Source organism: Osmerus eperlanus, chromosome 18, assembly GCF_963692335.1.
Source record: "Osmerus eperlanus chromosome 18, fOsmEpe2.1, whole genome shotgun sequence".
NCBI lineage: Eukaryota > Metazoa > Chordata > Actinopteri > Osmeriformes > Osmeridae > Osmerus > Osmerus eperlanus.
The window spans coordinates 421,694-446,065 of NC_085035.1; the positions used below are offsets into that span (position 1 = coordinate 421,694).

At 44.8% G+C, this 24,372-nt stretch overlaps 1 protein-coding gene across 5 annotated transcripts; it reads right to left on the reverse strand.

The window, feature by feature from the left end:
• tbx5a (T-box transcription factor 5a) lies at window positions 1-19,340 on the reverse strand. Of its 5 annotated transcripts, none has more exons than XM_062484477.1 (9): window positions 18,047-19,340; window positions 17,088-17,260; window positions 16,358-16,452; window positions 14,714-14,833; window positions 13,380-13,527; window positions 8,503-8,655; window positions 4,785-4,876; window positions 2,339-2,556; window positions 1-2,101 (listed from the first exon to the last, which is right to left on the reverse strand). In XM_062484477.1, exons 2-9 carry the CDS (start codon window positions 17,229-17,231, stop codon window positions 1,506-1,508), a joined length of 1,566 nt encoding a protein of 521 aa, XP_062340461.1. In that variant the 5' UTR covers window positions 17,232-17,260; window positions 18,047-19,340; the 3' UTR covers window positions 1-1,505. The 5 variants fall into 5 exon arrangements, with proteins under 5 accessions (XP_062340461.1, XP_062340460.1, XP_062340459.1 ...); XM_062484476.1 differs by having other exon boundaries at window positions 1-2,104; XM_062484475.1 differs by having other exon boundaries at window positions 2,339-2,559; window positions 18,047-19,339.
• Between the last annotated feature and the right edge of the window lie 5,032 nt (window positions 19,341-24,372).

Consider the following 24,372-nt stretch of genomic DNA (forward strand, 5'->3'; position numbering starts at 1 on the left):
CAGAATGCTCTTTTACATTTATTGCAGTTTTCTGTAGTCTATACATGTGAGTTTATTTACAACAGCAACCTATTTCTCTCTTCTTAATACTTTTCACATATGTATATTAATGTTCTTGATATCTAAAGCAGTATGATTTTTTTATTTAGAAATTGCGCCTATAAAAACAAAATAACCAAAAGTAGACATAACAAAGGAAGCAAGACAAACTAACTTGTTTGCATCTTCGATACAACAGCAACATGTTTCATTCACAAAAGCGGAAAGAAATAAATACTATCGACAAGCAACACTATCAATCTACAAGCATATCAATTTTTTTTATAGAACATTGATCTTGAGAGGCAGAACTGGCTGACTGGCATTGGACTGAATTGTTCTTTATTTATTCCATGTCTCAGTTATGAACATTCTGACTTCTGTGTTATTTGTAAATGGTAAATTATTTTTCACTCCCCTTGTGCATTCTATGCAGTGTTATCTAAGATGATAAATCTGAACGTTTCTGATTCCGCTGGACCGAGGCTGTGGGACAAGTGCCTAAATCTGTGAAGAAATGAAATGATTGTGAAACAACACACATTTACTGGGTAAAACACGTAAAATACACAATTTAAAAAATGATATTCGAAACAAAAACAAAGTAAAGATATGCAAATACTGCTTCCTTTCCCTGTCCAGGCTGGTGGGGTGTCCCTGGGAGGGCTGCGTCGCCAGGAGAACTGGCCTGGTGTGGCTACACCACCTCTCTCACCTTCCTGACCATCTGGCCCACATTTAGCCTGGGTGTGGCCTGGCCTGAATCTGACCTGGGTGTGGCCTGAGTGTGTCCCAGGATTGGCCCAGGTTTGGCCTATGATCTAGCCCTACAGCTGTATGGCTTTGGCCTGGCTTAGGCCTGGGTTTGAATCCCAGATCCGTCTATTATCATTCTCTTGTTTTAACTCTACAAGGCAGACAGATAACTGGCTTTACATTCTGCAATTTAAAAAACGAATCTGCCAGGAGTTTAAAACTCAGTTTTGTGGTGCAGTATGAAATAAGAAGATGTTATCTTCCCGAGAAGGTGAAGGCCTCAAATATGAAACTTCCAGGTTGGTATAACAGGCCTCAAACGATATAATCTATTTTTTTATTATTATTTTTTACACAAAATCTAAGACATACAACCTACAGAATAAGGGTGGGAACTTTCTACTATCACAGACAAAAAAAGAAAGAAAACATAATATGCTTTTGAACGTTGTGATACAAAATTCTCATCTATTAAAACAGGATAGTTTGAGTGTCTGTAGAGGAAGCTGCTGCTGGGTCCAGAGGAGGATTCATCCTGTCCAGCAACAACCTCTCCGCACACGTCCCTGCCTCCAGAGCGCCACAACATCCACAACTGTGAGTTTCAGTCCCAGCCACTAATCTCACTCGACCCACCAAGAATAGCTTCCGAAAATATAAATATAGAATGACCCTCTGTGCCGTTCCTGGTCCCACGTCTCCGAGAGCCTCTAGCTGTTCTCGCTCCAGTCAGGCATCAGGCTGACGCTATGCACGGTGTGGTACTGCTGGTGCGGGGACAGCGTGCGAGGTAGGCCGTGCGAGTACAGGTACTCGTTGCCCTGGAGACCGGCGCCGGGGGGCGTCTGGATCGCGCCCCCAGGACTGCACTGCCGCCCCAAGGCCTGATGGGACATGGAACCCTGGTACATGGCGTGGTGGGCGTCACTCAGCTGCGGGGAGGCGTGGCCTGTGACCCCGCCCAGTCTGGACACCAGGGGTCCGGAGGTGAAGTGGGCGGAGAAGTGCTGGTACGGAAGGCGCTCCATTGGCTGCATGGTGGCGACCGAGCAGCCCCCATAGGGCGAGACGGACGGCCAGGTGTTGCAGCTGATGTCTTCCAGACTGGGGACGAGCTCCGAGCCCTGGGTGGAGCTGGCGTACATGCAGGCCTGCCGTGGCCCCGCCTCGCTCCTGTAGGGAGCGCCGGGGAGCCCCAGGGTCTGGGGGTAACTGATGGGCCGGTAGTAATGGTCATCCTCGCTGGAGGAGCTCTCCAGGTAGGCCTTCTTGTAGCTGTGCTCACCTGAGTGGCAGTCATCCTCCACTGCTAACAGACAGGCAGCTATGTCAGTCAGGAGGAACCCTCCACACAAGCCAAGCCTGGGCATGGTGCACACTCTGGGCTAAACTATTCGTTACACGCTGGACTGAAGTAAACTATTTAAGTGATCTGAGTGAACAGTTATGAAAGCAGCTACATCATCTTCACTGAAGTATATCCGGGTGTGCACATTTAATTTTTATGTATTGAAATGAGCATTAGCATGCAGCATAGCCTCACCTTTCCTCTTGATGCAGTGGTAGTCCTGGCTGTGCTCCTGGGGGTAGGAGCTGGCCTGGGGCAGCAGGTCCTGGGAGGTGCTGGTGACCCCGTTCTCACACTGGGAGTACTGGGAGCCCAGGGAGGGGGGCAGGCCCTGCGCCTCCCCGCTGAAGGGGCTCTGGCTGGGACCCACACGCTGGCGCACAGTGCTGCGGGGAACCACCGGGTACTCCTTGCTGCTGCGGGACACAGGAGCGGTTAGCTCAGCTATGCTAACATGCCAGAACACACACTGCAGTTAGCACTGCTACGCTAACATGCCAGAACACACACTGCAGTTAGCACTGCTACGCTAACATGCCAGAACACACACTGCAGTTAGCACTGCTACGCTAACATGCCAGAACACACACTGCAGTTAGCACTGCTATGCTAACATGCCAGAACACACACTGCAGTTACACACTGCATCCCCCTCCCCAGGACCCAGTGAGGGGGATGCCACCGGAGGAGGCGTTACCGGGGAGACGGGATGTCTTCCTGTGCCGGTCGTCATGGAAACCCGTGAGTAGATCATCCTGCTACAGTTCTTGTGTTTCTGTTATTCCTAGCGGCTGTTTCTTTTGAACCAGTGACCTGCTTTTGCAATAAGCTCTCCCTTCTAAAGCCTAACCACAAGCAGACCGGCAGACCGGCAGACCGTACTGTACTTGGCTGTGGCACGTAGGAATGATGAGGCTGGTTTGGCCCTGTGCCAGCTTTATTCATTTACAATTTTCTACGTAGAAGATCTCCATGACTCACGTTGGTATAATCTTCTGACATGCACCTACTTCATCAACATTTGCCCGTGCTGATCTCACATCTGAATAGTTAAATCCTTGTTAGAGTATCTATAAAAACTACCCTCATATTAAAGTGCTTCAAGCTGAAAAATAAAAATAGGAAATATATATATTTCTTCTTTCTCCACTTTATTGTTTTGCAAGTTTGCCAAATTTCCTGCTCGTCAGAAAGTACTACCCTCAGTTTACCTGCAGAGCAGAGACAGGCTCTGCAGGCTCTAACTGTAACCCTCAGTTTACCCATTTGAGAAGTTTTTACTCTCTGTCTTACAACTAAAAATGATCCCAATAGTGCTGTGTGGAAAACAAAACTGCTCTTCCATGTTTGTCTCTAATTTAAACATTTCTCCGTTAGAAAGCACAACGCCTTGGTTGGCTGATGGGGGTTGGGTGGGTGAAGGCGGTTGAGGAGGGGGGGTGTGCAGGCCAGATTTTTTTCTTTGAAAATGTGTTTTCCACAAAGAGAGAGAGAGAGAAAGAGAGTGAGAGAGTGAGAGAGTGTGAGAGAGAGAGAGAGAGAGAGAGAGAGAGAGAGAGAGAGAGAGAGAGAGAGAGAGAGAGAGAGAGAGAGAGAGAGAGAGAGAGAGAGAGAAGCAGCTCTGAGGCCTTGCCAGATAAGCCATGAAAGGCTTCCACATGGAGACTGGAGTCTGGACTCAACACTTACATCACAGAGCCAGAGGGCGATCCGGCTGGGGCAGGGGGTGGAGGCTGGGGCAGGGGGTGGAGGCTGGGGCAGGGGGTGGAAGCTGGGGCAGGGGGGTGGAAGCTGGGGCAGGGGGTGGAGGCTGGGGCAGGGGGGTGGAAGCTGGGGCAGGGGGTGGAGGCTGGGGCAGGGGGGTGGAAGCTGGGGCAGGGGGTGGAGGCTGGGGCAGGGGGTGGAGGCTGGGGCAGGGGGGTGGAAGCTGGGGTGGAGGCTGGGGCAGGGGGGTGGAGGCTGGGGCAGGGGGGTGGAAGCTGGGGTGGAGGCTGGGGCAGGGGGGTGGAAGCTGGGGTGGAGGCTGGGGCAGGGGGGTGGAGGTTGGGGCAGGGGGGTGGAGGCTGGGGTGGAGGTTGGGGCAGGGGGGTTGAGGCTGGGGCAGGGGGGTGGGGGTTGGGGCAGGGGGGTGGAGGCTGGGGCAGGGGGGTGGAAGCTGGGGTGGAGGTTGGGGCAGGGGGGTGGGGGTTGGGGCAGGGGGGTGGGGGTTGGGGCAGGGGGGTGGAGGCTGGGGCAGGGGGGTGGGGGTTGGGGCAGGGGGGTGGGGGTTGGGGCAGGGGGGTGGAGGCTGGGGTGGAGGTTGGGGCAGGGGGGTGGGGGTTGGGGCAGGGGGGTGGAAGCTGGGGTGGAGGCTGGGGCAGGGGGGTGGGGGTTGGGGCAGGGGGGTGGAAGCTGGGGTGGAGGCTGGGGCAGGGGGGTGGGGGTTGGGGCAGGGGGGTGGGGGTTGGGGCAGGGGGGTGGAGGCTGGAGCAGGAGGCGGATGAAGGTAGGTTGGTGAAAGGATGAGCAGGGAGGGATGAGGTAAATGGATGAGGATCTTGGAGCTGGAGGATGGAGGGTTGGTGAAGGGATGAGGGTTGGTGAAGGGATGAGGGTTGGTGAAGGGATGAGGGCTGATGAAGGGATGAGGGTTGGTAATTACCTTTGCATTCTAGACATCCTGTGCAGCTCCATGTCATCACTTCCACGGAAGCCTTTGGCAAACGGGTTGTTCTCAATCTTCAGCTGTGTTATCTGCAAAACAGACAAATGCTTTATCATCGCTGAGACAGTTGAACATTTGCAGTGAATTCAACCTTCCATTCAACTTTTAATTAAACAATTATCCTGTTGGACATGTCAGTCTTTTTTTCTGAAACAAACGATCAAATAAAACTATTTAGTGGTACATTTTCCCATTACTTTGTTATAATATACAATTCTAAAGACATTTAACAAATATTTCTTTATGAAATTCTGCAAAAATTACACATGTGACTTGATGATCTTCACGTGTAACATCTCAGGCAACGCGCTGCGGTCCGCCTCGTGAGAGACACCGTCACAAACCAGGCCTACGGAACTCAAAACCGACCATTTCATAGGTTGCGTGACAGGGTCAATCTCTGCCAGCTAAAATGGGCCTAGAAGCTTTTCCAAATTATTAAATAAAAAGCGCAGCTCTTTACAGAAAATCGACGATGGACATGTGGCCTATAGCCTATTGTTCGTTCATCACGTCTATGAAAGTTTTCATCAGAGAGTGACTGGCATGTTTTAGCAGACGAGGTTCATTTACAGCCAACCAAACCATGATAGCTTCAGGTCCGCTAGACGTGTGGCCTAACAGCCTACGTGGCAACCATCGTTCGCTCCTTCCCATGGACATAAGCATACAGGACAGGACTAGACCTAGCCTACTTGAATCAAGTATCGGTTTCGACCAGATATGGCCCACGCGCCACCAAAATGTTGCCTATAATAAAAAAGAACATAATAAAGAAATAATACTGTTAACAGATTCTTCAAATAGTATCGGGGTTGCCAGGTTTAGGGAATAACCCTCTGGTAAGGAGAGCGTTTTGACAGGTAATTAGCTCGCGAGTCTGGTGTGGTTCCCGCCTCCTGACAAATGGATTTTTGTCCACGCGCTGGCTCACACTTTCTCCTAAACCTTGTAAAATATATCTTGTTGAGACACACGCGTCTTAGCTTCTCGTTAACGCACGGTTCTTTTGGCAAAAGAAAGATTTTCATTGGAATCAAAAATGTAAAACTATACCTTCAGTTAGTAGGAAGCCTATACGCCTACATTCACTTGGTTTCGAAGCATGCATTTACGGTAATATATATTTTTTTCAAGCACAAGTACCACTTTTAAATAGGGTAGCCTAGAGGCCTGATTATATTGCGGATTTAAGTGCATTGTTAAATTAACATTAAAGAAACGAAAATTAGGCTGCGTATTTTGGGTTTTCGAATTTTAAATTAAACGTCATTCACAAAATAGATTTATTCAAGTAGGCTAATTTGCTCAAGGTAAAACATTGTCATCTAAAGTGGCACGCTGCCGTAGACCTTCAGAACACATTTAAGGGGATTTGATTCTAGGAATGATTGATACAAAGACCCTGTATTTCTTTAGCCCGCAAACTCTACTTTTTCTTTTTACAACCAAGTCAGTTCAATTCTACTATTAGGCTAAAATGATCTTGCATTACATCGTAAGCTATTATAGGAACACAAGTTTTTAATCTTCCTCTCTATAAAACCTATTAATATAATAAATAAAATAAAAATTCCACACATGCAATAACATCAATTTCGTGAATTAAATGAGAAACAAACCAGGTTTAATTAGAATGCAATTCCTGCTTAAAATTCTCCCTCATTCCTATGAATCTGCCCCTCAGGTGAAGCTGGCCTGAGCGCAGTGGGCCGCCCTGTTCTCCACAACACATGACGCGATAACCCTTTTGGCATATGTAAGATTGTTTGATCAGACACTGGTGATAAAACAAGAAATCTTAAATTGATGTTTGTCTGGACGTCTGGCAAGCTCTGGCAATAATAATTAGCCCAGTGTTGCAATCTCAGCCCCTTAAAACTCGAAAGTAATGAATGGTTTCTTCAGAGAGTCAGTGATTTGGACTTCCTGTTCCCAGAGTTTTTGAGAATTCGGATTGGCTCCGGACACATAAAGGGCCCTCGCGCCCTTACCCATATTCCCTCTAGAATCTTTCATCTACATAGTTAAAGACGGATGTTAAACAGACATTGTTAGTGCGCTCCAAAACTTAAATTAGCGTCGAAATTCAAGGAAAATTAATAAGACTTAGTTTTCTTATTCAAGCAAAGTAAATGATGTAAAGCACACTTGTGTTAGGCCTATATAGTAGGCTACATACCTAGGCTAGGACCTACAATAAATGATGGATTAAACAAGTTGCAAGTGCACGTTATTCTTAATACTGCTACAACTAATTTGGAATTACTAGCCTACTGATTGTTGATTAAAGCTATATATTCTGATAAGTTACTTTCATCATTCATGCGTTTAAAGTTCAAAATAAATCAACAATCGGGAGACAACAAACTAATGAATAATATAATTCTGACAAGTCTGTCTGCCAATAAGGGACAACAGGGCGAGCACAATTAACCTAAAGACGAAGAAGAAGATTTTAGGCCTTGAACCCATTATCCTACATTCATGAAAAATAGGCATAGGGCATATTTAACTTTCTGCACAATGATTAAATGTAATGACTATTGTGCAACCTGATACAGACTAGACCTATACACAAATAATCGTCTGTAAAACTCGTAACAGCCTAGACGTTGCAAAATACTCAAACACCTACATGTCACCTCGGAGATTCTGTTGAAAATGTCAGGGAATTTGGCTACAAGTTCAGACAACAAACAACCTCTCACTACAATATTAATAGACTGGTGTCATAATAATAGCCTAATAATATAATAATATCTACAGACTGACATACAGAGCTTTTAAAGTCACACAGCGTTTAAGTAAGACAGTGCGTCTCTGGAGGAGGGGATCCCTCTCTGAATTGCTCCTCCCAAGGTTTCTTCCATTTTTTCTCCTGTTGGGAGTTTTTCTGGGAGTTTTTCCTTGTCTTCCTTGAGGGTTTAGGTTGGTTGAGGGGCAGTTCTATGGGCATATGTGAAGCCCTCTGTGACATGCTTGCGTGTAAAAAGGGCTATACAAATACATTTGATTTGATTTGCATGCGTTTTAACACAAGCATCCGGGCACGATCACCCTTTCAGCCTAATCTGTTCACTCGGGAAAAGTGGAACGCGGACCATACAGTCACTCCAACTTCTAAATGTCTCGAGGTCATGTCTATCCAATACTTCAGACATGCGCTATCCTCAGTCCCATAACTCTCACATCTGTCAATGATACGGTATCAGACATAGCTCGTGCTCACGTTAACATGTCGCTGCAATAGACAGTTTGCGGTGATAGGATATATTCCATCCGCTTTATATTCAATTGTTGGTAATGAGCTCATTCGTCGGTACGAGACTATTTCTGAAGCGGACACATAGCCAGCCTACGGTAGAGAGCCGCAGGGGTGTTTATATGACTGATTCGTTTATAGTTTAGCGTCATTTCTCAATTTAGAACGCAATTACATTGTGGACACTGGATTGTTCACCAGTCTTCACTATTCTCAAACCATGAACACTCTCCATGGCTTCCAGTGCTACGATTATTTAAAACCAAATGTTGAATTGCAAGGAGGCTACAATACAAATTGGCCTACGTTTAAAATTATTATATAATTGTTCTGGTCCACATACATTCGTAATCACCTCTTGTTGTTGAAAGACCATGGAAGCAGGCCTACCTTGTGATTCTGATAGGACGTGACTGCGATGAAGGCTGTCTCGGGGAAGACGTGGGTGCAGAACGCGGTGTTTTTAGATCCAAACCCGTTGTTTTCATCCGCTTTAACGATGTGAATCCGGGGCTGGTATTTATGCATCGAGTTCAGGATAATCTGAAGTGAGAAAATACCGTTAATCGTTTTTTTGTACTTTTGTAATTCCTGACAAATAGGCCTACATAATCCCAACCAAATACCCTATATAAATGAGATCCTAATTCAGGGCTCAAATATTACTGTTTCACACTCATTAAGGTTTTAATTTTATGGAGTTAAATCGGTTCATTCAAACAATGAAAACTAGGAACGGGGAAATATTACAATCTAACAATAATTAGCTACAAATTACAACATCTAACCAATATTATGACGAAAATGAAAGAAAAGAAAATTGGGCCAAAATACAATTCTTAAATACAGTTTCATGTAATATATAGATAGGCCTATATATATGTATATATATTTTTTCTTCTTCAATATGTTAGAATCAAAAGCTGCACATGGCTTATGGATCAGAGAGAGATACAACACACATCCACAGTATATAATCAGAGTAAGAATTAAACCAGCCTTATGTAATTGTACATAGCCTCAGGGGATCATTCTTGCATTCATCACAAAGCTATCTACCCGATATTACAAATACACCAAGTAAATGAGTTCCTACTGTAGCACATGGCTGGCCTCCCTGTCCCTGCTTCCTCCCTGGTAACCTAGTTAGTGCTAAGTGATGAATCCAGCCAAGGGCAAGCCTGGCGACTTAAAGAAGCTGGTCGAATCAGAGCCTAACCCCAGTCCTGGACTACCCAGAGCCTAACCCTGGACTACCCAGAGCCTAACCCTAGCCCTGGACTACCCAGAGCCTAACCCTAGCCCTGGACTACCAAGAGCCTAACCCTAGCCCTGGACTACCCAGAGCCTAACCCTAGCCCTGGACTACCAAGAGTCTAACCTTAGCCCTGGACTACCCAGAGCCTAACCCTAGCCCTGGACTACCAAGAGCCTAACCTTAGCCCTGGACTACCCAGAGCCTAACCCTAGACCTGGACTACCCAGAGCCTAACCCTAGCCCTGGACTACCAAGAGCCTAACCTTAGCCCTGGACTACCCAGAGCCTAACCTTAGCCCTGGACTACCCAGAGCCTAACCCTAGACCTGGACTACCCAGAGCCTAACCCTAGCCCTGGACCAACCAGAGCCTAACCCTAGCCCTGGACTACCAAGAACCTAACCCTAGCCCTGGACTACCCAGAGCCTAATCCTAGCCGTGGACTACCAAGAGCCTAACCTTAGCCCTGGACTACCAAGAGCCTAACCCTAAATCATAATAACCAAAATTTCTTCCTTGTCCTCTGCAAGGTCTCCCTGCCCCTCCCTGCCCCTCTTGCCCCCTCCTGCCCCTCCCTGCCCCTCCTGCCCCCTCCTGCCCCCCCTGCCCCCCCTGCCGGCTAGCTGCAGGCTTGTTTGTATATCTTCTTCCTACACTGCAGACATCAGTGAGAGGATTCTCTACCCCCTCCTGTTGGGGCATCTCCAGCTCAGCCAGGTCACTCTCCACTCTGATTCACTGGAAAATGTGTGTCCACAATAGTCACAATATCAAATATCAACAGAAACTGTGTTGCATGAAATGCTCTTACTTTCTTTTGTGTATAAATATATATTTCTTTAGAATATTTATAAAGACTACAGAGCATTCTGTGTGGCACAAGAAGTATATTCTGACAAAACATGGTGTGTGTGTGTGTGCATGTGTGGTGTGTGCGTGTGTGTGGTGTGCGTGATAGTATGGGTGTGTGGATATATGGTGTCAACTGCAAGGCTAGTCTTCCCAACACCAACCACAGACTGCTTTCCTAACCTCTGTGTGTGTGTGTGTGTGTGTGAGAGAGAGGGAACAGGGTGGGGGGGGCTAGAGAGGAGGACCACCCAGGGGCCCGAGCACACGCCTCAACCCCGGCCCCCATCCCAGAGCTCCCCCGGCCCCCATCTCAGAGCCCCCTCGGAGCCCCCTCCTCTGTGATAGTGTTTAAGGATAGTGAGGGATCACCCTGCCCCCGCCCGGGTGCCCCCTGCTTTCATGCCCCCCCACATCAGACACGACCCTCCTGCCCTGGGATTAACAGGCTTTGCACACCATCATCTACTGCCAACAAGACGTAAACACTGGGACATCCACCGGCTGCCTCTCTTGGAGGGAACACGCCGCCCGGCCGATGGAGAACGCCACGACGAAGACGAATAACACGGACAAGCGTTCCTGGAGTGGAGAGGAGGGAGATCAAAGCTTGTTTTGGAACGACGGGCCAAGAACCAGCGATGGGAACTCTTGAGATTCTTCTGCGGACTTGAGGTGTCAGTGAGGCTTTCATAGTACAGCCCAGGGAATATCCTGCTACCTAAAAAACTGACTATCAAGGTAAATAGATCTTTATTACTGGGAGCATAACAATTGACAGGGGGCACACTCATTCTCCAATTGCAAAATATTCCATTTTGCAATATGTGTCCAGAATCCAAAACGAAAACTGAATCTGAAGTGCAACCAAAACAAATCAGTGGTTCTGAGTTCCTGCTTCCCAGGGATGTGGTTTGACCTGAGACCTATATCTCTAATCATCCATCCTAGCATTCTTTATTATCATAATAATAATAACGCATTTCATTTCTAGGTCGCCCTTCACTATCAAAACTACCAAGCAGTAAGTAAATAACAGTAAATAAATCAAGTGCATGCGCACTTATGGTCGTAATACATTGATTTAGAAGACACTACCATGGCAACATACAGGGGGGGTTTTGAACCTGCTACCTCTTGATCTGGAGTCAACTGCTCTACTGCTGAGCTATACCCATCCCTATGCTCTACCACTGAGCTATACCCATCCCCATGCTCTACCACTGAGCTATACCCATCCCCATGCTCTACCACTGAGCTATACCCATCCCCATGCTCTACCACTGAGCTGTACCCATCCCCATGCTCTACCACTGAGCTATACCCATCCCCATGCTCTACCACTGAGCTATACCCATCCCCATGCTCTACCACTGAGCTATACCCATCCCAATGTTCTACCACTGAGCTATACCCATCCCCATGCTCTACCACTGAGCTATACCCATCCCTATGCTCTACCACTGAGCTATACCCATCCCAATGTTCTACCACTGAGCTATACCCATCCCCATGTTCTACCACTGAGCTATACCCATCCCCATGCTCTACCACTGAGCTATACCCTTCCCCATGCTCTACCACTGAGCTATACCCATCCCCATGTTCTACCACTGAGCTATACCCATCCCCATGTTCTACCACTGAGCTATACCCATCCTATAGACCATGAGGGCAGGGCAGCCCTGAGGGCTGAGTGTGTACAGGCTGGATCAGACCTTCTCTAACAGACTGGATCAGACCTTCTCTAACAGGCTGGATCAGACCTTCTCTAACAGACTGGATCAGACCTTCTCTAACAGGCTGTATCAGACCTTCTCTAACAGGCTGGATCAGACCTTCTCTAACAGGCTGGATCAGACCTTCTCTAACAGGCTGGATCAGACCTTCTGTAACAGACTGGTTCAGACCTTCTCTAACAGACTGGATCAGACCTTCTCTAACAGGCTGGATCTACAGCACCGCTGTGTTTCAGCTTCATGTCTGTAATTATAAAATGTCTCCGAGTTATTTCAAACAGCTGGACCAACAAGCCCATGGAAAGACTTTCTGGACCGGCACCAGTTTTTCGTTTATGAATCCCTCGATGCTGTCTCACAGCATGAAGGAGGCAAGGCCAGGAACCACTGCAACCAATCAAAAATGCGTTCAGGGCCAGAAATTTACAACACTGCTCACATTCCAGGATCATGTTTCATTCTACCAGCTGGGTTTGGCAATGGCAACAATCACTATCAATACTCACACACCAGCCAAGAGAGCCATGGGATCAGGACAGATAGGTGTGTGTGTGTGTGTGTGTGTGTGTGCGTGTGTGTGTGTGCGTGTGGGTGTATTTGTGTGTTTGTTATTTAACAGAAGGAGCATGCCTCTAACTGTTAATTGACAAATTAGCAGAAAGAAAATACATTTAATTCTAAACTGAACATTACTGAATGTGAGGAGTTTTCATACAGAATCGTACAGAACTTTACTCACTAACTGTTGTGACCTGCTTTCTTATCAGAGAATAACAAAAGTATTTACTACAGACTGATCAATAAGCCTATTAAAGAGCTTCTATGATCTATTTGCATACACTGTGGGATTAAATCACATTCTCTGGTTTAAGGTTCCCACCCAAGCAGTGACCAGAAACCAACAGTGACCAGAAATCAGCAGTGACCAGAAACCAATTCTACACCAGATAGGCCAAAACAAATCCACACAGCTCAATTAATAAAGTAAAAATTACTTATTCATCTGTATGCTCATTCCTAGTTTATTTTTCAATTCAAGTCTTCAAATACATAGGCTAATGTTTGATGTAGCGTGATCACAAATGAACATATTTTCGCATCTTTATTTATATTGTTTTGCACAAAGGATCGGCACTCGAGTTAAAACTAGTCAAATTCTCTGCCAGCTCTAATTTGGCCACAAAGTCACCCACACCCCAACCCGGAGATAACTCCGTCCAGACGCCATTTATAGACACTCATTATCACATGGCACCACGATTTGTGGATTACCTCAACGGTATCCTTATAAATTATTAAAATGCATTTTATCATATTGAAAATATTAAACGGTTGCTTGACGTTATTTCTTTGAAAAAAAGAACCCGTGAATAATAAATAAATAATAGGCTACATATTAACAATTAAAATCACAAACGTACGTGTCCAAACGGATCCAGGTGGTTGTTCGTCAATTTCAATTTCTGGAACGAGACTAGCTGCCTCATCCAATGCGCGCCGGTGGCGGGAGAGTCCGGGTGAACGTACAGCCTCCCGGGCATGGCGGGCTCGGCTTTCCCCGTCACGGACCTGAAGCAACAATTACACTCAGTTTACTACAGCAGGCCTCGCAGTCTGAACACAACACAATTTCCACAACAAAACGAACTGTCGAATGAATTTTTTAGATGTTACAATTAGGCCTATAGGTAAAACATTTCAGATGGGTCGTTTTTGGCACTGTTTGAATTGATATGGTTGATATAGTCCAAAAATAACTGTCTTAAATTATAAATCCCGCGTGAGCAAGGTATTACACAGCAAAGTTAATTCCAACTACTAAAAAATAATCTTACGACACAGTATTCCTATCTTTGAGAGTCGTCTAATTGAGACTCAGACCAGTTAATTTCACCATCGTGCCCTTTCTGCACGCCCTCCGCTCAGCCAAGATTAGAGGTAGCAGACTGGCAATGTCCAACATTGTTGTCAGACAGAAGTCCACAATTAGTTCCGGAACATGCGCGGAACAGGTCATTATCGGTGTTACTAACATGTGCCTTCAAACAAGCTAACTGTCTATTGAGAACCACTGACCCACACGCGCATTCTGGACGCTATTTTTAGGTGGACATTACACTAAATAAATTAGCGTTTCGTGAACAGAATAAAAAAGCAAATGGTTTGAGTGTTTTTGCCTATCTGAGGGTATTGGACTCCAATAACCATCCCAGTTTAATGAGGAAACAAGTGGTTCTGTACGTTCGCAGGAGACTTAAGCAAAGCTCATGCAGTGAAAGGGAGGGTAGCCTATGGCCTATCGAATAAACATCATTAGAATTGTAAAACGTAAATAGCCTACCAGATTAACGTAAAAAACTGAAGAAAAAACACAAACAGACACATAAACGACTGTTTAAGTCGCTCTGGGTAAGAGCGTCTGCTAAATGACTAAATGTCTAAATGTAAAATGTTTATAAAAAATTATAAACTAAGTAGGCCTGTTGCTTTTAGATAACTGGGGATGCCTGCTCAATCAAGGCACATATTTGGATTAAAAACTTCCGGGATCTTGAAGACAATTTGTCTACATGCTACAGGTTGCTTATTGCACCTCTGAAATACTTTTAGGACTGTGTCCTTCTGAGTCTTGCTTCTGTCCTGTCCATTGGCAATACATGTCACGTTGGATAAAATAATCGGCTAAATTTATAAAAATGTACATTTTATTATCAGTGGGGATATAAGTAATTGTTTTTCTTATATAGTTACACACCATTTATTATCTGCGAATTTGTAGCGATGGTCATCAGCTGGCACCACGTCCATGAGCAGGATGTATTTAGTTTTAGGGTTCAGTCCCGTAACCTTCACTTTAAAGCTGGGAAACATTCGCCTGGAATTAAAACAACATAACATGGTAGTTATCACAAACGACAACAGACAAAATAATTCAAGAAATATACGTATTTAGTGACATGTTCTTTTTGCCTTATAAAGAGTAGATTTGACTGAGAAGGGAGCAACTTCAATAGTTTGAACTTGAACCTTGCATACTTTTTACGTTCAGTGGGAACGTAGAACTTTTCTGGAGTTCGACATTTTCTCTATAAAGATTCTGCTCAACTGTATGTCTCATGATAATGGACGGGCGAATTTGAAAGAGAAGGTGAAATAACTTGATGATCTGAAACAGAAGCTGATGTTTTAATCTTTAACTGCCAAAACAGACGCAAAGCCGTAAGCTATATTTAGACTCAGACCTATTCATTTGGGAGTTTTTCCCCCGATTCAAAACATCCCAAATGTAGGAAAGGCCGTATTGCCTATGTTCTGGCTAACCATTTATCACGCAAATGTTATATTTAGAATGCTTGCTATAACTATAAAATGCAGCAACACTACATAACCATGATAGTTCAAAGTCATAGCAATAAAAGGCTGGGCCCCACCAGGTTACAGAAATAGTGGAACTCCGGTTGGGATATGGCAGTGCAGTCAGTTGCCTATCGGCAGTATCGGCAGTACCGGCGCCATGGTGAGGAGAGATGTAGCAGGCTGAGCTGGGCTGACTAATAACTTCTCACGCCAAAAGTGAGGAAATGAATGAAGTGAATATAAAGAGGTCTTTATGCAGCTCTGAATGGAGAACACGAGTCGCTCACCCACAGTGGATATGGAGACGGTGCTGCGATGAATAAGAAATACCTGCGAGCCACCAGACGATTTGTTAACACGAGGTGAGACCACCGACCATCATGCATATTCACGTTCACACTCAGCCCTCCGTTATTTGGACTATTCATTCCTCACCGGTTCAGAAGCAGTGTAGGCTAATCTGAAGAAGGTCAGAGGGCACGGGCACGGGTTGTTATAACCTCTCTAAATGCCCACATTGTTTCTTTCATCAAAATAGAAAACTGATCATATTCGATCATATCTATCTATCGCTTGTCTACACCACTGAGACAATCTAGAGAAAATCTTGAAAATAATAGGGACAAGTAGGAATATCTTTTACTTGTTGTCTCGCCTTGACCTAATTAGCTTAAGCATTGCAATTAGCCTACAGAGTGTTTTAATACAGCCACAGGCCTGCAGCAAATGCCACGCCAATGCAGAAAACAACCTTTTAGGATAACGTCACTTTATATTTGAGAAACTCAAACATACAATTCCTATTTGTGTATATCAGGTATTTGTTAGATGCCCTTAAACTAATGTTTTACCACAGAAACCAATAGAAAACATTTCTGACACATCTTTTAACTTGCAATTTTAAATACAAATTAATCAGTACTGTTCAGATAACTTCCGAATAAGTCATATTTGTGCAGGTGCCACCCAACATATGTTTCCAATATAATTAGTGAATAGTTCCATAGATGTGCAAACACTTGTTTGCGAACTTATTTCCTACCTTCCAGCTTTGGTAATGATCATCTCCGTCCCCACCTCGTGGAACTTCGCCCACAGATCCCTCTCGTGCAGGTACACTTTGATACCTTCCATCCCCTTCAAAGTAACATTTCAAAAAAGTATGAGACTCAAGACCGGTCCCGTGAGGGGCCTTTCACAACACAGGTAGAACGAGACGGGAAGCTATGTTGTAGCATTTTTGATTAACGGACAGCACAAGGTAGTCCAATAACTGATTCCTCAATCAACACTTTATAATAAACTTTAGTTTTTGTTTGTTTTGTTTTTTTTTAGCTTTAGGTCATAACAGGGAGTGACACCGTGGAATACAGCACGCGCGTGTCTCACTTAATTTGTTTTGCAACTTTTTGCAAATTCTTCAACAAATCACAACATCAATGCCTTAGAAGACAGGATTTCACAACATACATTTTTTGGCCTACAAATTATAAATATAAAAAAATAGTTGATTAATGGTTGAAGAATTAATAAATACATCAAGAAAATGACTGGATATAAGTTAATAACATGCATAAATAATTAAATTTCACGTGACACAAATAATACCCCAAAAAGTTAGACAATGCGTGTCTTTTCCCCAAATTCTGATTTGAAGGCGATAGTTAGTAGGTTGTATGTGTTACAGCCCTATAAGTTCCGTCTCTGTAACCCCGGGACAATAACACACTGTCTGACCACATTTGATCACGGTTAGAAGACATGAAGCTGACCTGTTGAATATAAGTTGTCTGGGAGGACGGAGATTTGGTCGAAGTTCCATTTTGTTTTTCCGCTTTAGTCTCCGTGTTTAATTCCTTTGAATCCGAATTGCTGGGCGAACTTGGGAGCCCAAATGTTTGCTCTTGCTCCGCCATGTCTGGAGCTTCGGAGGCCAAGGCCCCAACTGTCACGGACAAACAAAGACGCGTTTTAGCGACATAAACTCCAGTTTATGTCTACAACGTGTCTAGAGCATCAACAATCAAAACATTCACCTTGTTGAAATTAGTTGTGGCTGAAATTTGGTCATGATTTCACACTGCGTGCAAACATAGGATAAATAATCACACACACGCTCTCTCACACACACACATGCACGCACACACTCTCTCTCTCTCTCTCTCTCTCTCTCTCTCTCTCACACACACACACACACACACACACACACTTGAAGTAATTGATAATCACAATCTTAGTTTGTATACTGTTAAGCAGTTGGAAACGTCAGGAGGCTTAACTAAGGACTACTTCTCATCCTACAGAACGTGAGATCCTGGCAATGACGATAACATGCTGAAGATGGACTTCTCACAACTACAACAGGTCTACATGTGTGGATTGGACAGCTAAACAATTTGAAAGAAATAAGTGAGAATTGTATGGTTTGTAACACAAAAATAAAAAATACCCGAACAGGAAACAATACTTTTCATGTGCCTAGATAGATTTAGGCAACCTATATAATATGCAGGGACTGCGGTCACCATCACACAAGCAGTAGAAGACAATCTGCAGCAAATTAAATGCTTCAGCTAAAGTAACACCATTAAAATCAATATGGGTATCTGCGCGCCCGCAAGCACGACAATGCCTGCTGTGAGGGCCTGAATTTGACACGAACAGGGATAACAATAACTACATCTCTGCCCACGGGAACGCGCGGCTCTCAGAACATCAGAAACGTCTTTACCTTGTAAACAATAACGTCACTTTCAGAGTTGCGGTTGGACCGTTTTGCTCGTTTCTTCTTTAAACGTTCGATGGTTTAACGAGTTTCCTTACAATTCAATGTATAATCCCAACCCGTCGCCTGACAAAGCTATCCAGTGTCTCCATGGGTTGCCCCTTTTTCTCCAGAGCGAGTCCAGATTTACGAGAGCGTGCAATAAAGCGAAACGGCACGCGCGAATGCTTGTTGAAGGTTCTTGCTAGGAAGCTCCAGGAAGCTCTATGTTGCGATATTGCACATTTTAGACTCGAGGAACGTTATACGTTAAGCATACCCCTCTGACAGCACAAAACCGTGTAGATGTGTTCCAGTGGAGCAGGTCCGTAACCTCCTTCTTCCTTTCCTGCCTCCCTCCGCTCTCTCTTCTCTCTATCCCCCTCCCTCTCTCTCTCTCTCTCTCTCTCTCTCTCTCTCTCTCTCTCTCCCTCTCTCTCGCTCTCCTCCGCGCACCAACAGGACGCGTTGCGAGGCGGAAGCTCAAAGTCTGTGACGACTGGACGGCTCCCGCTCAGTGTGTGAGTAGCTTTGGTGAAACCCCAAATGAGGTCTTCTGGTTCGCCGCCCTCGTGCTCCAACCCCGTTCTCTCTCCGCATCTCTCTGTTCGGCCCTTCAGGAACCTGTTGTACAGAATTAAGACCAAAAAACTCCCAGTATGATATGCGTTTTATAAACAACCCAGGGTCAAATCCCACCCCATCCCCAAAACAACAAAATAAAATCTGTAATATTATGATTAAAAAACTACTGGGTGATAGGATGCGTGTTTAAATGGTTGGCGCAGTAGCTATAAGGAAACAGGTTAATTGTGCATTTAAAACCTAATGTAGACATAACCCCTGCTGTAAACTGTAACACAGGAGAATGCAGGACTATACAACAAGATGAAAACAGCCTACTGGACTGGGTTAACAACAGCGAGGCAGGTAGCGTGCGCTGAGTAACACGTTTCCACAGCCCCACATTTCCTTAAAACCGGGAGTAGAATGACACCCCAAGGCGACAAATATCTTTTTACGCGATAACGGCCCAGATAGGAATAACTTCATCAAGTTACGCTGGTAACAGAAAACTGATGGGGTTGGATAAAAAAGAAAAATAGTAGGCTATATATTTTTTCAAGGCTATGAAGCCTATTCACTATGGCTATCTGAAGCCCATGTCACCGCATAGAGTAGCCTACATTAGGTTGAATTATGTTTAATTAAGATGCAGCTATTGTAAGAAAGCCGCATCCGGTTTACGGGATTGTTACAGGTTGCAGAACCGTGTGGCAGTAAAGACCAGGCCTGCCGGAAAAGCCAGCTCTCCTCTCTCGCTGTGACCGCGAGCCGTGTCTGTGTCCACTTGGAGGTCAATATTTGGACTTCTAAGCAGATATCAGGTTCTTTGGTTAATTAGCCTAGCATAACCCCTTTAGAAACACACCACGGGTCCCACGCGCGCCTCAACTGTGACGATGGCCGCTAGAGGTAAACAGTGAGTCACAAATAACCGTTTTAATCACAGGTGTCAAAATATAGGCAAGTTGGCCTACCACAACCCAATGGACCACAGTAAGGCAGGCTAGACGTTATTAACACTAATTGTGAGCCAACTTAAGATGGAAGGCCGTGCCGGTCTTCAACTTCAACAAATGATCAAAATTATGTTTATTCAACTTTATTATGGTACTCTCTGCGCGTTGCATAGCCTACTGTTTTACGGACTTGTCGAATGGTACACACGCGCCCTACGGTGATAACTGTGCTATAAATAGTGAATGATAACCCGCCAGTTCTCTCACGAGAGTAGGCTTTGGGAACCTGTTAGGCTATTTGATAAAACTGTAATCCAGCAAACTCATGATAAAGTATTTGACCGCCGGGGGCAACAGCTCAGGCTATAGCAAACGACACATAAAGTTTCATATATATTTAATCAGAAAGTCGCTATTGTAGTGATAGGTGAGAGAGTAGAGTAACTTGGCATAACACCTTCGGCGTGCGTCGGAGGACTAAATCCATGTAGGTATTGGCTGTTTGGGTCTGAATCCATGTAGCTATTGGCTGTATGGGTAAGTCCGCAGACGCTGTTTTATTAGTGCAATATCCATAGCCTACACTACGAGTCACGAATATCGTTAACGCATTTTAAATAGTTCTACTTGTGAATGTGAGTGGTAGGCTATAGTAGGCTAATCAACACAGAACCGCAAGTGCGGCAAAAGAGGATGATTATTTAATGCACTAAATTACCCCCAGGGCACACGCTCACTCACAGTGGTTCTCACAGCACATGGTTTTGTAAAACACAGATGGACGAAACAGTCATTTCAACGTGAGCATAGACAGAATTTAGACTGAAAGATTGAAAATACAATATAATTTCAGAACTGAAGTAATTGCTTAAAATACATAGGTCTACGGCGGTTAGGTTTTTTTTTATGACGGAAGAAAAGTTTTATGTTCTAGATTTTCTGACAGAATAGTCTGCACCTACATGTGAGTTGCGAACAAATGTGTGTCTTCAAACAAAGAAATATAAAATATTGAAGGTAGGTGATATACAAGCCGTACCCAAAAACTTTACTTTTGCATTTCATCTCCAAAAACTACCCAAATATGCAGTGGTCAATTGGATAATGCACCATATCAAAGTGTTTTGAAAATAATTTGGCTATATGTTTTACGCAAAACAAGTTTAAAAAGTAAAAATAATTAGAAGCCTACCTTTTATTCATAATAACGATACCCAGAATATTAAGGAAATATATCTTCGTCAGAGATTATAGAATGAAACATTCACTTTCAGACCATTTATAGGTAGGATACTCAGAGGGCCTACATGACTTCTAAAGGGAATGTTCAGGACTAAATTCATTCGGGAAATTAAGACAGTTCAATAGTAGCAATAGTAGCCTGGCTAATGTTTAGTTAGGTGAAACAAGAACAGCATTTAAGAGCTGAAGATAAAGTAATCAGATAGATAGGAAGTAGTCTAATCCAACTAAGGCTAAAAAACAAAATACTATTGGATTATCCTAAATAAAATGTATAGGAATAGCCTGTTTAAAATGCTAAATTAGGCTACATTATATAAAATGATATGCAACATGAAATCATTAGAGCTACATTTGAACGCAGGTTTAGGATCAGTAGGCTATACACTCACTTGGTCTGTCATGAAGGCTATCCCTCTAAATTCAGAAATTATAAAGCCGACTAAACAAGGTTGACACAAAACTAAATTGAAAGCATTTCAAAACATTTCGTTAAGCAGTCGTTCCTAAAAACTATTCCAGGTGATTCCAGCGACTTTGGAATTATTGTTGAATGCAAGCACGTGCTGTTAATACGTTTATAAATCTGAGGTGCGTAATCGTATTTTGTCAAAATAGCCTAAACAAACTGTAAATACTGTAAACTCTACCTGTCATTTTTACATTTTAAGGCCGCTTAATATGTGCAGCAATTACAAATACGCTATCACGTCTTTTCCATAGACTCACTCTGATTTGTTTGCCCAAGAACTATTTAAGATTTCGAAAATGCACCTACGTCACGAATTAGCGTTTTTATGCAAATTGTTTGGTTCTGAAAAAGGTTTTTCTGTTATTAAAAAAAGAACGTAAGATTCCTAGTATAAACTATTCTACAAGAGCGGCGGCTGAAAGGTCTAATTAGACCGCGCTGGAAGCCTTAGGTTATCAATACTCCAAGAAGTGCACACAAGCTTCTCCAAGCGTTCTCTAACACTAGCGCAATAAAATAAAAATAAAAAGTTAACTTTCTTTGTAAAGAATGGTCACATTAAATCCGTGTGCTGCGGATGTTTGAGGTGGAATATTTCAGAAAACCAATTACATTTTTCATAATTATATTTTTACCCAACTAGAAAGTAGGGCACATCATTTAAATAAATCAGAAATATTATTAGAAGACAAAATGTAACATGCTATGGTTTCCTATAATTATAAATATTATACAAATTCTCCATGTTGAAATATGAATAAGTTACCATTTAGAGGGTAGCAGAAGTTACAGATGCTTCCGCTCCTAATGTGCGCGGGGACTAATCTAGATGGATCATGTGATAAGGTATCGGATCATGCTGCAAACAGGCCATTGATTGGAGGATAGATGGAGTTCAGTGAGATGGAATCAATAAAAGATTGCACGCAGAGGTCTTGGGGGAGCGTGTCTCGTGGCGGTATACTGACCCCAGAGCCAGCAACAGGTTACACTATCAGGACTGTGAGTCCTCCGCTACAGTACACACTGCATTAGTACACACTACCCCACATAGGTACACACTCCCCCACATTAGTAAACAGTACACCTTATGTATATGTACTACACACAACATTGGTAGGAAGTACACAACACCGTAGTACACACAACATGAGTATGTACATTTACATTTATTCATTTATCAGACGCTTTTATCCAAAGCGACTTCCAAGAGAGAGCTTTACAAAAGTGCATAGGTCACTGATCATAACAACAAGATAGCCCCAAACATTGCGGGTAGCCAAAACATGAAGCATACATTGTGACAAACCAAATAAGTGCCAAAGGCAAGAACCATAAGAGCATGTAGTTAAACAAGTTACAATTAAACAACATGAACCTCAAAAGTGTAAGAGTGTACCTGTAGAAAGCAAGCAACAATAATATATTTCACAACGAGTACAAAAAGTGTATGTAGTGTTCTACACTATCCTTGTGTCCCATCCTTTAACCAAATCAAACAAAATAAATGAAAACATCAGTAACTAAAATGAATCCTCCATCAAGTCCTAGGACGAGAGGATGGGAGGATGGGAGGATGGGAGGATGAGTGGATGGGAGGATGGGAGGATGGGAGGATGGGAGGATGGGAGGATGGGAGGAGGATATGTAGTTACTTTACACTGTGTGGTAAATACAGACCGTTCCTTGACTGACCACCAAACTACTGTTAGAACTCTGCACTGCAGATCCTTGATCTTCTGCTGGACTTTAACATGCACTGTTTGTATGTGGCCTTGGAGAGAAGCAGATGCTAAATGAATTAAATGTAAAACGTCACTGAGGCTGTCAGAAGCGTCGGTGAGGCAGCTCCTGCTGTCTCAGGGCGGTCCGGGGGAGGTGCCTCTCTCCTTCCCCCAGAACGGCGCTCCCTCGCTGGCCACACATGGCCCGATGTGCAGGCTGCAGCCAGGCACCTCACCACCTCGCTCTCACGTCTCCCTCTCTTCAGCCATGCTCCCTCCCTCCCTCCCTCCCTCCCTCCCTCCCTCCCTCCCTCCCTCCCTCCCCCTCTACTCCTGTTCCTCTAGAGAGGGAAGATAAGGTATCTGGAGCCGCACTGCAACGTTCAGTGGACGTCTGCACGCACACACACACTCAAAACACACACACACTCAAAACACACACACACTCAAAACACACACAGTCATAACACACGCACACACACACACCTCCATCCTCTCTGCATAGCCCGGTGAGGGCTTCAGCTCAGGGGTGGGGGGGGGGGCGGGGCTGACACATTTCTGCTAACAATCACATCACACACAGAGACCCACATTCCAACTTCCTGAGCCCCCCCTCCCCCCTCCCCCCTCCCCCCCACCACCTCCGTAGAAAGCCAGTGCAACTAAATATGCACAGGTCAGTCTGCAGAGATCCATAAAGTGATTCTTAAAGTGATCGCATCCATTTTGGTATTGTTGTCGATACTGTAAATGTGTATTTAATAGTTAAAATGTGTAAAAAATGTACAACTAACTGAACCACAACCACTGTATGAAGCTCTATCGTTATATGTTTTGTTTTAATATCTCTGCTGTGCCTGAAGTGCCGTTCCTCTGGTGATACATACTCTTCATCTTCAGGGTGAAATTCATCCACCTCAAGTCATGGGTTGGGCTGTGCTGCCCACTAGTGCTGGGCTGTGCTGCCCCCTAGTGCTGGGCTGTGCTGCCCACTAGTGCTGGGCTGTGCTTCCCACTAGTGCTGGGCTGTGCTGCCCCCTAGTGCTGGGCTGTGCTGCCCCCTAGTGCTGGGCTGTGCTGCCCACTAGTGCTGGGCTGTGCTGTCCCCTAGTGCTGGGCTGTGCTGCCCACTAGTGCTGGGCTGTGCTGCCCCCTAGTGCTGGGCTGTGCTGCCCACTAGTGCTGGGCTGTGCTGCCCACTAGTGCTGGGCTGTGCTGCCCCCTAGTGCTGGGCTGTGCTGCCCCCTAGTGCTGGGCTGTGCTGCCCCCTAGTGCTGGGCTGTGCTGCCCACTAGTGCTGGGCTGTGCTGTCCCCTAGTGCTGGGCTGTGCT

What these genes read in the sequence shown, in the direction of transcription:
- tbx5a (XM_062484473.1), bottom strand. Translation starts at nt 17,231, where the DNA reads ATGGCGGAGCAAGAGCAAACATTTGGGCTCCCAAGTTCGCCCAGCAAT. An exon ending in AGGATGTCTAGAATGCAAAG is followed by an intron (nt 2,560 to 4,784) that starts GTAATTACCAAC and finishes TGTGTCCCGCAG; the next exon opens with CAGCAAGGAGTACCCGGTGG. An exon ending in CCACTGCATCAAGAGGAAAG is followed by an intron (nt 2,105 to 2,338) that starts GTGAGGCTATGC and finishes CCTGTCTGTTAG; the next exon opens with CAGTGGAGGATGACTGCCAC.